This window comes from Anarrhichthys ocellatus, unplaced genomic scaffold, assembly GCF_004355925.1.
Source record: "Anarrhichthys ocellatus isolate YVR2014 unplaced genomic scaffold, GSC_Weel_1.0 scaffold52, whole genome shotgun sequence".
NCBI lineage: Eukaryota > Metazoa > Chordata > Actinopteri > Perciformes > Anarhichadidae > Anarrhichthys > Anarrhichthys ocellatus.
In genome coordinates this window covers 2,165,767-2,181,221 of record NW_022280082.1, presented here as the reverse complement: position 1 = coordinate 2,181,221, position 15,455 = coordinate 2,165,767, and the positions used below count along the sequence as shown (strand labels likewise).

The window sequence follows — 15,455 nt, the reverse complement described above, 5'->3', positions numbered from 1 at the left end:
TCTCTCTCTCTCTCTCTCTCTCTCTCTCTCTCTCTCTCTCTCTCTCCGTCAGACTGACATGCGCTTGCAGGACCAGCAGCTGGCGAGGCAGCTCATGCGGCTCCGCAACGACATCAACAAGCTGAAGATCGAGCAGACGTGCCACCTGCATCGCCGGATGCTCAACGACGCCACCTTTGGCCTCGAGGAGCGGGACGAGCTGTCCGACCTGCTGTGCGAATGCCCGGTCACGCCGGGCCTCGGCCTCTCGGCCCCGCTGAGACTCATCGGCGTCACCAAGATGAACATTAACTCCCGACGTTTCTCCCTCTGCTAGTGGCAGTTTATGGCATTCAGGAAGAAAATCCCCCCCCCCAAAAAAAACAAACAACAGAGCAGCCTGTCTAATACTATCCTTGGTCCAGTGCAACATGGCAATCCTGGCCGTTTGTGAGATTGTGGTGAAATCCTCTTGACCACGATGTAGTGAGGATGAACTTAGATGTAACGTCTGTTTTTACAGTCCCTATAATCAAAGAGAGAGATTTAGGTAATGTGTATTATTTAGAACGAGTGCAGTAGGTACATATACTGTGTGTTTTCCTCTAGACTATACATGGCTTTGGCAGCTATATACAGAAAACCACAGCAGATTTTAGACCTTTAGGCCATCATGACTTGAAACAGTATACTTGCTGTTTTTAAACTACAGTGAAGCATCTCAAGCTTATTCCTGTCCACTTTCTTTTAACCCTTATCAGTTATACTGTCACCAGTTACCCTATATAGTATATTTCCATATACTTTGGTTGTTTTCTGGGGCTTTCGAGGTTTCTGTGGTATTCTCTCTGTACGATGTTTTCAGTGTGGAAAGAATATTTTTCTTTCCACGTACTGCACCATAATCTAAATGTGTTGTGCTTTTCAAAAGAAGCCTTAATGTTGATACAAATTGTACACTAAGTGCATATTTGTGTTAGCGAGTAGTATTGTTTTTTTTGTATGAAAATTAGTTATTCTTTGTCGCTATTGTCATAATGGACTAGTTGGTGACCTCACAATGGTTTCCAGTAATTTGCTGAAGTCCACTCCTTAAAAGTAAAAGATGTATTTAGCTCTTGGCCAGAGCTCTGCCCTTTTGATGCCCTAATTGTTGAGTTCCAGCCAGGAAGTGGCTGTTTGAGATGGCATTGTTTGTCTGAAAGTTTAGTTCATGGCTAAACATGAAATTACACGACTATGTGGATCTTGTTATGAGATCTAACATTGGAGGCAACCTCTCCTCTCATTTTCTTTGTGGGGGTCTGCAATTTGAAATGTGAGCATATGAAAGTTAAGTGACCTATAGTCCTAATGCACAGACCGTGCAACAAGAAACTGAGTTTCAGGGTTGTGGCCCAGATTTAATACAATCTGAACAAAACCACAGCTTTAAACTCACTGCCTCACCATCCAATTTGTTTTCCACAACAGTGGTACCGATAAAGTTGATTGCCTCTTATAACAACCACTGAAATTACAAGGTTAATACTGTGTCTACACAACTCAGACTGCTTCAACATAATCGTCAAGCCTTTGTCTCAGCAGTGTCCCATGAACAGTGAGCCACAATGCCACCTGGCAAGAAAACAACTAGTATGTCAACATGATCTTGTGTTACTGAGCCCATAATAGACTGGAACATACCTTAATGCTGGTTTGGTCAAATATAATACCTTAAATGGGCCATTGTTAGTGCTAGTATGATTACACAAATGTACTGGAAATAAATAAAAAAATCAATTGAAGATGTATGCTTTACTTTTTCATTCTTTAATTGGCAGAACAAAAATCTCACCTATGTTTCCTCGTGGTAAGTCTTTCATTAGAACACTGTATTAAAGGGCTCACTGAACCATGGGAGGAGCCAGCAGATGAGTCATGTGCAATTAAGAAGATGTGGATGCGATTACCCAACATGTCAAAATATTCCTATAAGCTTTGGAAAATGGAACAAATTGGGTATCGCACACCATTTCCTCACGAGCCTCGCATTTTTCTCATTCTCTGTCATTGTTCCCAATTCCTTTGTTCTGCAAATAGCCGTCATCTGTGCACGCTGCATTAGGCCTTGTGTAAAAATTTGGGGATGACTGGGGCCCCCACAGGTTGGGGGGGGTGAAGACATGAGCAAGGGGGGGTCATGTGTTTTTCGCATGTGACAGTCAGTGTAACACTGCGTCTCTCTCCATCTGGAGGGCCTGAAGTGGAGATTTTCATGCATGAGCTCCAGCTCTATGTGGGCTTCACTGCTGAAAGCAAATGTACACTAAGTGCATTAAAATGAAAATAATGTGATAAACATTGTGCAACAATTTTTTTTTAAATCAAAGAAAGTTTGTTCCAGTCGCTTGTGCTCGTTTAGATTCCAGTTCTGCATAACAGCTGTCCCTGGAGTCTGCCGTTTTCATAATTTCATGCCTAAACGATCTCATTTGCATGACAAAATAAATTGAAAGGCGTACAAATCAGACGCCATCTCTGCTGCTGAAGCATGAATACCACACACTGCAGAGGCCGGCGTCCTGATGCAGAAGTTTGGTTTAGGATGATTTGGGCAAAAACAATGTATCTTAAAGAATGATGCAGTCTATTGCTACCTTTTGTCTGACAAGAGCCGTTTTTCTGATGTTCACAAGAATGTAGCAGTCATCCTGTTCCAGGAACATAACAGATGCAACACCAGAGAGATGCTGTTCTCACCACGGACTGAGCTGCAGACACAGCCATGATTGACTGGCAGCAGCCTCACCAAGGTGAACCGCAGGGTGAGACATGGCGAGAATCCCAGACGGCGTCTTCACGCCGAGCCTTTGTGTAGGAGTGTCTCGGTGCGTTCCATTACAGCGAGGATTTGCTGTAAGGACGAGACATTTTGAGACCAGCACATCAGACATTTTGCAGAGGCTTAAATTTGACCACACAATTAAACCCCCGGAGTGTCGAGACACTGATTCCGACTGTGTCGGCTGTTGAAGAAAGATGTATAAAAGGTCAGGGGAACACTTGGACCGGCTCCTGGACACGTATTAAACATGTCCTTAAGCTAAAAATAGCAGGTAGACCACAGCTTTCCATGTTGGATATTAATTTGGGGGAAAAGCTCCTTGCTCGCAGTTTCCTTTTCATTTTGGCTTAGGCTTCGTACTCTGTGTGAGATTTGGCTAGTGGGCCTTGAATGTGAATCAAGGGTTGCCTTTTTTGTATAAATTTGAATCTATATATTTTTTGAATTAGTTTAAAATTGCATTAAATACTATTTTAACGGATATTTACAGTTGACTTTGTGTGTCGATCACCATCTCAAACAACCATTTTGCCCACCCAGGGTAGTCAGACTTCTACATTTTATGCTTATTCGTGGTAAACTGGAATATTAAAGTTGTCAGATATTCAAAATTTCTATCCCAACAGGTAGCATTACCCACAATGCATGCCTCTGTGTTTCTCAGATAGCTTTCATGGCAATCATGATCTTCTCGATGAAACAAGTAAATGAACACCTCTCTGACTCTTATTCATGAGTCACGACCATGCAACGTGATGGGAGGCACTACAGGGGCTGAAGTCGTAAAGATAATTGGCGACGTCTTTATAAAGCAGCATGGGATCTTTTAATGCCTTAATTAGACCGACTGATCTATTTAATAATTACATGTTGCAATCGAGGCACCGAGAGGAGTCATCCTGCTAAAACTGAATTAAGAGAATTTACAGGAGACCCAATTAGGAGTTCACCAAGCGCTGTGAGAAAGCAGACACGGTCCAATTACAGCGAGACCATGTCAAAAACAATCATTTACTCTCCCTCTGCTCCACAACAATGACGCAACGCGGCCGTGAATCAACCACAAACAGTCCGCTTGTGTCACGAGAAAGACTCCGTCTTTTCTCGGTGAGATCATCGGCTTCGTGATGATCTCATCCTTCTATTCGAGGCAGACGGTGTCTCAAGCCAGAGTGGCCATTTGAACCCGAGGTGTAGTGTTCCTGTCTGTGCTCCAGTCTCACAATAAACACGAGACAACCTATTCCAGTCCTGTACTTTTAAAACTTCCTGAGGAAACTCCTAACGGTAGATCTGTGAAAGTCTGGAATGTGCTCAACTCAAAACTGTCCCGCCAATTTCTCGTCGCTCAAGACTTACAAAACTAATCGCCAACTTTGAGGGGAAACATCTGGCATGATTGCTTTGATGTAACTCAGACTGAAGTTCCACAGCAGCTTAAGTGCATCCAAGCAAATGATCAGCCAGAGAGGATAATAACCAGATCAAACTTTCACCCCTTGTGAAGTGACAGTTTCGCTGTACGAAAGTCAAATCGGACGAGGAGGCCAGTCTCATTTAAAAACTGCTCATAACGCTGCAGACGGGTGTGAAGGATAACAATCAACAAAAACAGATCGTAAAGTAGCCGTTATTTAATAACCATGATTTGCTCAACAACTGTAGTTACAGTTCATAATTACCCGTCTGTGGGTGACAGACAGTTGGCAGCAGTACTGCAGTGTAAAGGCACAATGACAGATACATGTAATGTCACAAGACAAGATGACCTGCATGAGAACAAAAACAGATGTACTTCAGCCTAAATGGCTTTGTCAAATACAGTCCCCCATTCAGTCGCTTTAACTGAGAGAGAAGTTTTGTTTTTACAGCATTTCCTTGGACAGTTTGAATAAGGCAAAAATATATATATATCAAAATGAGTAAACAAAGGATAGTGTAAAACAAAGTGGTACACAAATCTCATTGGAAAAACAAAATATAGCTAAATGTTACACTCTCAACAGAATGTGAAATAAATGAAAATAAGCAAAGTCCTCCTGGTGGATGAAGCCGAGTGACCTATAGTATAACGATAGCACAAACACGCACAGCCTCAGTCTGAACCTTCCAAAACGTGGACTCTGGTGGATCCTCCAGAGTCTCTGAGGGTATTCAAAACAGATATTCGCTACATTGCTGACAGCCGTGGCAGATACTGCCAATAAATGAGCACAAAAAAAAAAAAAAAAAAAAAAAAAACGACATCAGAAGCTGTGAATCCCTCCGAGTTGCAAAAATAGCCAACTGACTGCTTGTCACCTAACAGATCTGCATAAGTGCATTTGTTGACTTCATGTTTTTGTGGTAATAGGTTGAGGTTTTCCTTGAGTGCGTAGGGAAAAATGGAACGTCCTCTTGATAATTAGAGGAAAATACAATTAACCAAAATCTTAGGTCAGTGCTCAGGACCCCCTTCATCTGATCTGCTCAGCTCATGCCTACTGTTCATTCGAGGAGCGGCTGCCATTAAGAGTCCACCGCTCCCTTTATTCACCGCGTCAGGGCGTCGCTCCGTCCTGGTCCATACTGCAGCCGAGAGCTTCTATGTCATTGCTGATGTCGGTGATCATGCGGTCCCATTCGTCCCCCTCGGAGGCCTCCTGGCCCTCGTCCGAGGCGGCGCTTCCTCCCGCCGCTCCGTTGCCGTTGGTGGTGGAGTCGGAGGCGGAGCTGGCGGTGCGCCGGTAACGACCGAAGCTGTCCGTGATGATGCCGCGGCCGTCCTTCACGCCGATGGTCTCGAGGAAGTTCTCAAAGTGCTGGCTGTCCTTCTCTGGTATGAAGGGACGCAGGCCTGCGGGGGGGGGGGGGGGGCACATTGTAACGCATACGGTCATGGCATCAAGCCCATATTTACACGTAGGAGACAAGACCATCGTTTCTTAAACACAGTGGGCGTACCAAGTAGAAGGAACTTCCTGCTGTCCCCGTAGAGTTGTCGCAGGTTAATGCAGAACTCATGAATGGAGGCCCCGTTGCGGTATTCGTGAAGCAAGGTGGCGAACTGCTGGATCTCCTGCGATGATAGTTTGGTCCGCAGCTAGAAGGGGGAAGAAAAAGGTAGTAAAAGTCAAAACGAGAATGAATACAGCTTGAAAAAAAAATACTCAAAAGTGACGAAGAAATCATACTGTGGTCATGTAGTCCTGCAGCAGCTCGGCAGCCGTGGTGCTGAGCTCTCCTTCGCTCGCGGTCTTGGTCTGAGGGGACGCTGGGGTCGATGCTGACGGAGAGTTCCCTTCTGCCTCCATAGAGGCCTGAAACGGACTGAGAGAAGAACGCATCCTTCGTAAGTGACGAGCAGAAGTAAAACACTTTCAGAAGTGTGTCAAAATCTTTCTGGATCACTGTGCCCGATATAGAATCATCGAGGTACGGCTCTTCAGTTGTGGACTTACAATGTGCCGGCTTCTTCTTCAAAGGCCTCCTTAACATCCACTTTGCTTGAAGAATCATCTGAAGAAAAAAAGAAATAAAAAAGTACTATTAAGGTTCATATCTGACCTAAGTTATGAGAATTCAGTAGCTTGAGAAGAGGGTAAAACTCCACAGAGTAAAGAATACACAAATTTGTTTTTCCTCTAGAGAGCCAGTCTGTATTTGCTTTACCACTGTAAAGAGAGAGGTGTCTGGTAGGTGTAGTTGCTCCATCAAAAATGGCTCTGTCCAAGAAGTCGATGGTTGATTCTGTGTAAACGATCTGAAAGACCTGGCTGAGCAGAAGACACAGCTCCTCCGCTGCTGCCTAAGAGACAACAAATAAGAGTTTACAGTCAGTGTTACGAGCTGGCAGTCGTCTTCTTCCCCGAAAGAAACGCTCCAGAGGGAACCTTTGAGAAACAGCACAGCAGGTGGCTAGGAGACAACATCTCAACTCATTAAGGATATCTCAGTAATATAATTTGGTGTGCACCTGGGATCAAAAGGTTTTGTTCCACCTGTGAAACCTAACCGAACTTAAGAAAGAAACTCTTGTTACCTTGTTATCCACGGCCAGCACAAGCAAACAGCAGACTTCCACGAGCACAGCTCCGCTCTCCGATAAGGAGCTCAGGGTCTGAGACTTGTTGAGGTCAGGACACGAGCTGGGACAAGGAGAACCTCCCGACTCCTGGGCTGAAAAACGGCACACAGTCAAATTGAATTACTCAAATTGTAGCCAAATCAACACATTCACACATTTTCACACTTTAAATGTTTTGTTTTTTACCTGTTTTGATGACCACAAGGTGCAGAGAGTCGTCCCTTATGTAGGAGACGGCAGCGACATCGTGGATGGGCACTCTCAGGATGATGTCTTCTCCATCGCGCCACACGAGCTTTATGTTGTACGCCGACAAGCTCACCACTGCATCCTGCTCTGACGTCAGCTGGCCTGCCAACTGATGGGACTTCTGAGAAACACAGAGGCATGCATTGTGGGTAATGCTACCTGTTATGATAGAAACCTCAATATCTGACAACTTTATTACTTCAGTTCACCACGAATAAGCAGAAGCGTTAAAGCTTTTATCAACTGTAGTCTCTTTGCATGAAAGAGAACTTATATGTGTATATATAAGGAATATAATCAATGATGTCAGTTATGTGAAAAACTAAGAAAAAGAGAGCGCAACCTACTGATGGACCATGTTAAAGAAACTTACCCGTGCATTGTCAATGAGCTGCAACACTTCAGTGCGACTTGATGGGTTCAAGTATCCTGGAACGGAGGTCAGCTGTCCCAAGTACTGGACAACACAGAACACAATGTTTTACTTTAGAGTTGTTTTATGCATGGGTAGGGACTTTGTGTAGCTCTCTGCCAGTCACACTCACTTTGACTTCCTTCTCAATATAGTCGTTAAGCAGGATGTCAGGGTCAATGCGATGGTCGGGCTGAGAGAGTGAGAAGGTGTGGAGTGCCCTGCGCTCGGTGGCCTTCTCCTGGGCCTTCTTGTCTCTCCCCTTCTCTCCTTTCAGGAAGACTCGCTTGAACGGAGACACGATACCAGGCTGGAGAATAAAGACAAAGACAGCGGAGTTGAGAGACATCACAAAACTGTGCATATATAACATTTCAAACACTCTAAATTAGAAACCTTTGGCGTTATCCGTTTCTATGCAATAGCATATTACACATATTTACAGGAGTACTCATATCCATCGAAAACATATGATGTAGTTGCACTCGTACTTGTAATTTCTGCTGACCCTGCAGGAGTAAGACACAGCAGATGTACAGCCCTCCGTGTCACCCAATATGTGTTGCTCAAATGTCAACAATAGCATGTGCACATCGAGACAGCATTTTGCAATACTGGATGGGACTTGCAGTGGAAGTCAAGTGTACAACATGATGTATAATCACATCGTAACATTCGAATCAAGACAGAAATTTTTTTCCTAAAAATGTCCCCGAATACACATTAAAACCTCAAATATATAATACTTTACCGCTTGTATCAACTGGTAAAATGTCAACACTAGCTCAGTTAAGTGTGCTTAACTAACGCCTTGATCGACTGTGTCCACGGCTTCATGTTTCTAGCTCAAAGCCTTTTCTTTTTTTCTTTTTTTTTTAAAACCTACCTCGTTCTCCATGAACCCTCTCGCTAGAGTCGCCGCCTGCGTGGCCACTGATGCTGCTACGCTCCGGCTAGTCACCGGTTCACACACATACAGTGGCAGCTGCCCACTTGTGACAGACACACAAACGCAGTTTGGGGTGTGACTCCCCTCACAAAGGAAGGGAAGTTTCTATGTCTCTTGTACTTGGCGCACAAGAACAGGAAAGGGACTCGCCACAACTTCCTGTGATGACACGCGCGTGCGTTCGTGCTTTGAAATATTGAAACCGCTTACAAAAACAGTGACATCTCGTGTCATTTTGAAAACTACTCCACAGCTGTTGACGACATGCAAAGAGGGCGTGTGGCGAGCGATGAATCACTTCTGCTCCAGATCTTCACATCATATTGTGATGGAACGATTGCAGTCTTGCGTCAATCGACCAGGACTCGACTCGGCTCTGCAGCTGAAGGTCTACATACACATCGCCGCTGAACCACAGACACAGGAAGGTGTGTTTGACTCCTTCACTGTAACCATACTTTGGTTCCTGACATTTGATCAGACTTCAGACTCCATAGAACAGCACGACCTACGACCAGTGCATTATTTAACAGTGCATGGCTCGTGAAGATAAGTGCATTAACATTTTATGGCGTATCCTTTGAAATGTGAGACCAGAGCAAATTCCCTCGAGAGGAACAAGTGCCTTTTTTGGTGAAAGTCCGTTTACAAAGATACATAAGTGAGGATGATGTGCGTCTTCTTTGTGCAGTGATGGACATGCTGACAACAAGGGAAGGTGGACTTTCAGACTTTCTTACACTTCAGAACAAAGCAGGAAACCTTGGAGTTTGAATATAACAGATTCCTTAAGTTCTCCAGATACCTTTGACAGCTTACAGAAGTTCATACAAAATCAGTTAGCACAGTGAAAGTAACAATATCATATTATATGACGAGGCCTGAGCTTTCACTTGAACCTGTGTAATAATAGAATAGGTTATCAAAAACACATCAAATGCTGCTCATTATCACCACCAAGTGGCACATACCAGAACATTATGCATTGTTGACACCGATGCCTGAAAGTAAAGATGAACAGTAGGTGCTGAACCTATAGCCGGTTTCATAAAGCTGAAAACATGAATTACTGACGTTAAAAAGGCTAAAAATAAGTTTTTTCCACTATTTAAAAAAAAGCTAAAACGCTGCTAGGCAAGTGATTAAATGTATTTTCTCCTATTTTGTGGCCCCAAGCAGACCACTGATCATTAGTAATAAAGTATTACGGAGTGGAAGTTTTAAGCGTTTGCCTGATCAAACTATGAGCAGAGATTGGGTGAGTTAACATAGCTGACAAAAACATTTCCTTGCCACAACAAACCCTCTTCACACTAGGATATCACTTAATTTCCGTCCAGATTTCCCTTCACATCGAAGAGGAGGTGGAATTAGATGGCAAGTTAACATTAGTGCCTTTTGTCATGAAAAGAAACAAACGATGGAATGGAGCGGCACAATGATGATTGTTGACCTAAAGACACTTCACTGCTCAGGTTGTGAGAGCTTGTCTGTGTCACGTCCTGCCCTTCAGCTTCCTCCTGTGCTGACCAGAAGAACAGAAGGGAAATGTCCCTTGTGTCCGTTCCAAGACACATAAGATTAAAGGAATGTCAGCTGTGTGTCTGAACGTACAGATCTGTCTTGTTATCAAACGGGATCATTAGGCAGTGTGTGTGGGTGTATGTGTGTGAGAGAGAGCAGGACGGTTGGTACAACCAAGGAGTGCTGATTCCCTTCAGCATGACTGACACTGATAACCACTGCCTTTGACAGTTGATGTTGAACACAGATCCCTCATAACCCAAAACATTGTTTAAAATCCTACCACAGATAAACCATGAAGACAAACTAATACAACGATGGCTGACGCTTTCCTTTAAAGTACTTTACGTCTAACACACCACAACTGAACACACCGGTACTACAAAACGAACAAGGCGAATATAGTGTGTTGAAGTTGACATTAAGCTAACTTTGAACCATAAATCATCCTGAAGCTCATGGTAATCCTGAGCCGAGACAGTAACGTAACGTTGTATCGTAACGTGTAACGTTTTTCTCGATCTTTTGGGTTCAATCTGTTGCGCCTTACCTTTCTTTAGTATCTATATGTAAATTACACATTTCTCCCGGTTCATTGAAAACTCGTTAGATCTGTCAGTGTGTTAACGTGACTGCTGAGCCCCCCTAGTCGTTGATATTTACTTGATATTTGTCTTAACTTAGCCAGCTAACCGCTAAGCTAACCGGAGTCTGACTTGCTGGAAACTTAGCCTGCTAGCTTGTCAACTTGCAGTGAAAAGTAACGTTAGCTTGTGTCAATTGCTCGACTTACCTTTTTCACTTTTTTCACATCATCCTCCATTTCTATGGCAATACCCTCTTCCTCATATCCAGGGTGGAGATCCAGGTGAGACAAGACATAACTAACGCGAGCTACCGAAGCTTTTCACCACCACTCATCTGAAAGTAGTTAGCTTGTTAGCCTAGAGTAGCTTAGCCTAGCATTAGTAAAGTGATGCCGGAATTTGAGCGGATAGCAAAACGCCATCCTAATTTTTTCCCTTATTGGACAATCACTAGATCAAATCCCGGCGTGCCACCACTGTGAAAACGGTATGCTTAAGTGCCGCTAACACAACTAAACAAATACTCTGTAAAGAAGACAAACTCGGATAAAACAGGCAAAACTTTTCAATCGTGCCGCCATTTTGGGCGTTAAACTGTGGTCCAGCATGCTTTGCTTTGCACAAACCAAAACAGCTGCCACTGTTTATACAGTGATAACGCCCCAGAGGCTGTTTGACGAAGCGGTTAAGGCCTAGTTTAGTGTCACTTTATGGGCAGTGTTGAATGACAGAGGCTCACTTCAGAACAAATAAGTTTAGCTATAAATGCATAAGAGACTAGACTAACTTTTATTAAATGCTTTTATCTATTTGTTTTGAAGTTGAAACCAACTTTATGGCAACTTATCATTTTTTGAAGAGTTTGAAATGTTGCCTCAGTTCTCCTCAGGAAAACCCCAAATCTCATTTTTTTGTTTGTCACTTAATAACTTTATAAACAATTGGCCTGATGTAGTTTTTTTTTTTTTTTTTACAGCTGACATTTTACTTAAAACATCAGAAAAAGCATAGGTGATTATTTTCTGAGTAAGTGTCCCAGTGAGCCATATCTACCTCTTGAGCTATCGCTAAATTAAATGCAGCTGTTATTAAATGTGCTTTCCTGCTAAGATAAGTCAAAATGTGTTTGTTGCCCTGACAAGAGACTTTTTAATTATGCATCTGTCTACATAAAGCAGGTGAAGGGTATAGCGCCAGTCTATTTTTATTAAGTAGTCAGGGTCTTCATTAGAAGACTTCTTAATTTTATCGATAAACTACATGTATTGAATCAGGATTTCTTATTCAGTAACCTTGTCTTTTAGTTTGTGGGGCATCATTTGTTTTTCTGTACAATATAAAGGTGTTTGTAACCCCTCTATCCGCTGTATATTTTAAAGTGAATGATATGGCAAAATATGCCCATCAAAGGATGACCCCACACTCATCCTCATCGTCTACTGACCCTAGAACAGCCCTGTAAGTTAAATATAAGTAATACCCAAATGATTTGATCTAGTGCAGCCCTGTTAAAAGTCCCTACGCAGCCTTAGTCAAACCACACAGGTGTTTTCACTTATGTACCTGATTAGCCTTTTCTCACGTTGATTTGTCATGTGTCTGTTTCTTCACTCTCCTTTATCATTTGTATTAGTGCATCAGCTTTGTGTCATCACATACAGTAATCCCCAGCATGACTCAACATCAATAAGCAGAAGTATAATCAAAGTAAATGAAAACACCTGTGTGAGTGTGCAGGCCTTTGAACTCGTCACATGCTAACATTATTACTGTAAAAGCATTATATTAGAACATATTCTCTATAGGCTCGCATCATACACCTTTGCAGGCCATACACTGCAACTGCGTGCCTTTCATTTGTTGAAAAGTGAAACGTGCATGAGAATACACAGCACTGATATATATATTGCACTTTCAAATACTATATTTATTTTTCTCTTCTGGGATGAACAGTCTGATATATGAATCTACAGTAAGGCTTAACATTACATTTTCAGCATAATATTTCTCTTTTCATCTAAAAACAAAAACATACAAAAAGAACCGTAGCACCATATGTTATTAGTAATACTCATATTGTTCCCAAAAATAGGACATCAGTTTTGCTTTTTTTAAAGAACGGGGATTCCATGAAACAATTTACTTACATTGTATATTTAACAACGACAAAGAAATCATTCCTTATATGTTCTCAGTCACAACATAGGTTGTACGAGTACAATTTCATATATATGCTACAGATTGTAGCCAATTTGCCTACTGACATTGTGCCAACTTTTGGAATACCCCAGATAAATCATATAGTCTAGGGATCATCCTGATAGATTTGTGAAATACACCAACAAGCTAACACAATCTAGAAATTGTTTGAATATAAACAAAGCAATATTTCCCAACACCTTTGATAACAATTTCAGAAATCAGCAGCAATTAATATGACAACCATAGTCGTTTCATTGGAATATTAAATCCACTTTTAAACAAAATATTACAACCAATTCAATTCTACAATAACAACAAAAATAGATACACACAGATTAAGGACATATAGATGACAGGAATTTACAACACAGCAATCACGTTTTATATATATATATATATATATATATATATATATATATATATATATATCTTTTTTTTTTTTTTACCCAAATTCCAGTAGCAGAAGTACATTTGTGCTCCTCTGCGTTTGCCAAAAAGATGCATTTTATCATCGGCTAATTTAATTCTCTCAGACAAAAGAAAGAAAGAAATTCTAGTGCAGACTGAATCATAGTAAAACAAAAACATACTGTATGCTGAAACCAGTATATTAAACATAATATGAACAGAAAATCTCTGTTGTTGTTTTTTTTGTGCAGGTTGGAAAATCAAAATGGCACCATTGAGAGTTGAGTTCTGCTGTAAACTGTGTGGATTTGAGGTGCTAGCTCTTAAACATTTTGAGACTGCAAGTTTTTGGGGCGCAGGTCCTCTCAGTCACCCGGAAGGCTATATGCTATCAGAAAGCTAAAAAGTGGACCACAGTCCACAGTGGTAGCACCTTTTTAAATGTATTTATTCAGCACCAGGTCAGCAACAGAAATGAAAGAAGTAAATGCACCGTTTTACCATCTGAACTTACTGATCCAGCGGTCAAACAGATGGCCATGACACAAAGGTACAGACTCAGACAAAGTCAAACACTACAATGACCTGCTGCTACACATTAATGCAGAAATCAGAGGGTTTGTTGTGCGGTCGAGAGCACTTACATGCTTAAATGTTGAGGGTCACCTCACAATGACTTCTAAAGGCATGCTGGGAGGTGGTGGGAAAACCAGGAAATGAGGTTATTCAAAAGAGAATCGGTGATCGGGCCTGTTTCATCACTCCATTGCAAGAAAATGCAACATAAATGATTTCTTCTTTTTTTGTTGTTGCGCATTTTGTCATCATTCACTTCTTCCGTGTTTTGATCCAACTGCAGGCTTTATTGTTTTGGCGAGAGGATGTATTTGTTTCACACAGGACAAACGACACAAAAAAGTTTACGTCTTGGCACTACAAATCATTCATCATTGCAAGACAGAAGAAGATGTAAAGGCATAGACAAAAGTACAAAACAATCATTGACCAAATCGCTCAGTATCGTGGCTGGCATCTGTTAAGACTATCCATCAAACAGTTCAATACTAACGCTTTTGAGCTCAGTCCGAACTGCGAATTGTAACTTGCTGAATCACCTGGGGGCTGTTGTGGTTCAGCTTGCTGAAACGTAATAAAGATGAGGAATCCTACGTTCAAGTACAGGAAGATGTTCAGTATTGCCTTACTTTTTCTCCTCTATCTTTGACAGAACCAATAACTGGGTTTCACCCCATACCCACCACTTGATTCTGTCACACCGTGAAGTTTAGTCGTAACACTGTAACTATAGGAAACAGTGAAGTCCTGTGGATGACAACTTGGATGAAATGGCGAGACTAAATGGCGTCATCGACTGAGGCGTGAGCTGATAGAATCGAGAACTTGGCTTGATCAGGACACGAGAGGGAAGAGAATATTGTTTGGTGTTGTCATCGTCTCGGTGAGTGTGCTGGCACATAAAACAAGTAAAGAAAGACATTGGCATTGTTGTTTGTGAACCTGGCTGCCATGGCTGGATTGTAGCACCCAAAGTAACAAGGCACAACAAGGACTGAGAAGAACAAGCTTGCTGTTCAAATGCTCTTGCTGTGTGTGGAGTTGGGCAGGTAACCTATTTCTCTGTGACCGTGTTTATGGTCACCTTAATGCTGCCCTGTATTGTAACGGCTTCCACTTCCACTTGTGTGTAGGTTAGCTCTTGAAACCCGTGTGTAATTTAAAGAAAACAAGAAAAATACTAAAACCCACTTATTAACCATTAATATAGCAAATCTTTTTTGCTCGATACAGAAACTATGATTGTTCTTCAGAAATTCGGAAAATATACTGTGTTTCATAAAAATGACCTGTGCATATAGACTCTTTGCAGACTTAATTAAAATAAATTAGTTAACCGTCATTACTAACATTCTGACACAGCTAAGCAAGCATAAATACTCTGCGTTTTAACGACATTAAGCACCACTATGAAATGCAGCCCAGTTGTACGTAATCTTGTTCATGATACTATATTTTTACAGTCGTTCCACACACACACACACACACCCACCCACACACACACGTGCACGCAAATGAATGAGTCACAGTGTATTTGCACCTGATTTGGACATGTGTCCACTTCTGGAAAAGGTCAGCAGAGTTTAGAAAGGATGCACCATTTGCCAGGCAGCCAACTACCACAAAAAACGCCCCCGCCCCCCCCTCCCCGCTCTCCCCCCCCCCCCCCACCACCC

The 15,455-nt window shown here is 42.1% G+C and overlaps 2 protein-coding genes across 2 annotated transcripts in view; one reads left to right on the top strand and one right to left on the bottom strand.

Moving 5' to 3' along the window:
* The window catches only part of fam167ab (family with sequence similarity 167 member Ab), a 7,752-nt gene extending 5,986 nt beyond the window's left edge, over window positions 1-1,766 (top strand). The window contains exon 4 of the mRNA XM_031870423.1: window positions 53-1,766. Coding sequence (XP_031726283.1) covers window positions 53-316 — 264 coding nt within the window. The 3' untranslated portion in view covers window positions 317-1,766. The remainder of the gene's footprint in view (window positions 1-52) is intronic.
* Window positions 1,767-4,425: 2,659 nt separating this feature from the next.
* On the bottom strand, window positions 4,426-11,429 carry ccm2 (CCM2 scaffold protein). The gene is made up of 10 exons (XM_031870471.1): window positions 10,800-11,429; window positions 7,667-7,843; window positions 7,495-7,578; window positions 7,059-7,242; window positions 6,828-6,964; window positions 6,458-6,593; window positions 6,247-6,304; window positions 5,980-6,115; window positions 5,750-5,888; window positions 4,426-5,642 (listed from the first exon to the last, which is right to left on the bottom strand). The coding sequence occupies exons 1-10, from the start codon at window positions 10,827-10,829 to the stop codon at window positions 5,347-5,349; spliced, it is 1,377 nt and encodes a 458-aa protein (XP_031726331.1). The 5' UTR covers window positions 10,830-11,429; the 3' UTR covers window positions 4,426-5,346.
* Window positions 11,430-15,455: the final 4,026 nt, after the last annotated feature.

What these genes read in the sequence shown, in the direction of transcription:
- ccm2 (XM_031870471.1), bottom strand. Translation starts at nt 10,829, where the DNA reads ATGGAGGATGATGTGAAAAAAGTGAAAAAG. An exon ending in ATATTGAGAAGGAAGTCAAA is followed by an intron (nt 7,579 to 7,666) that starts GTGAGTGTGACT and finishes TGTGTTGTCCAG; the next exon opens with TACTTGGGACAGCTGACCTC. An exon ending in CAGGAAGTTCCTTCTACTTG is followed by an intron (nt 5,643 to 5,749) that starts GTACGCCCACTG and finishes CCCCCCCCGCAG; the next exon opens with GCCTGCGTCCCTTCATACCA.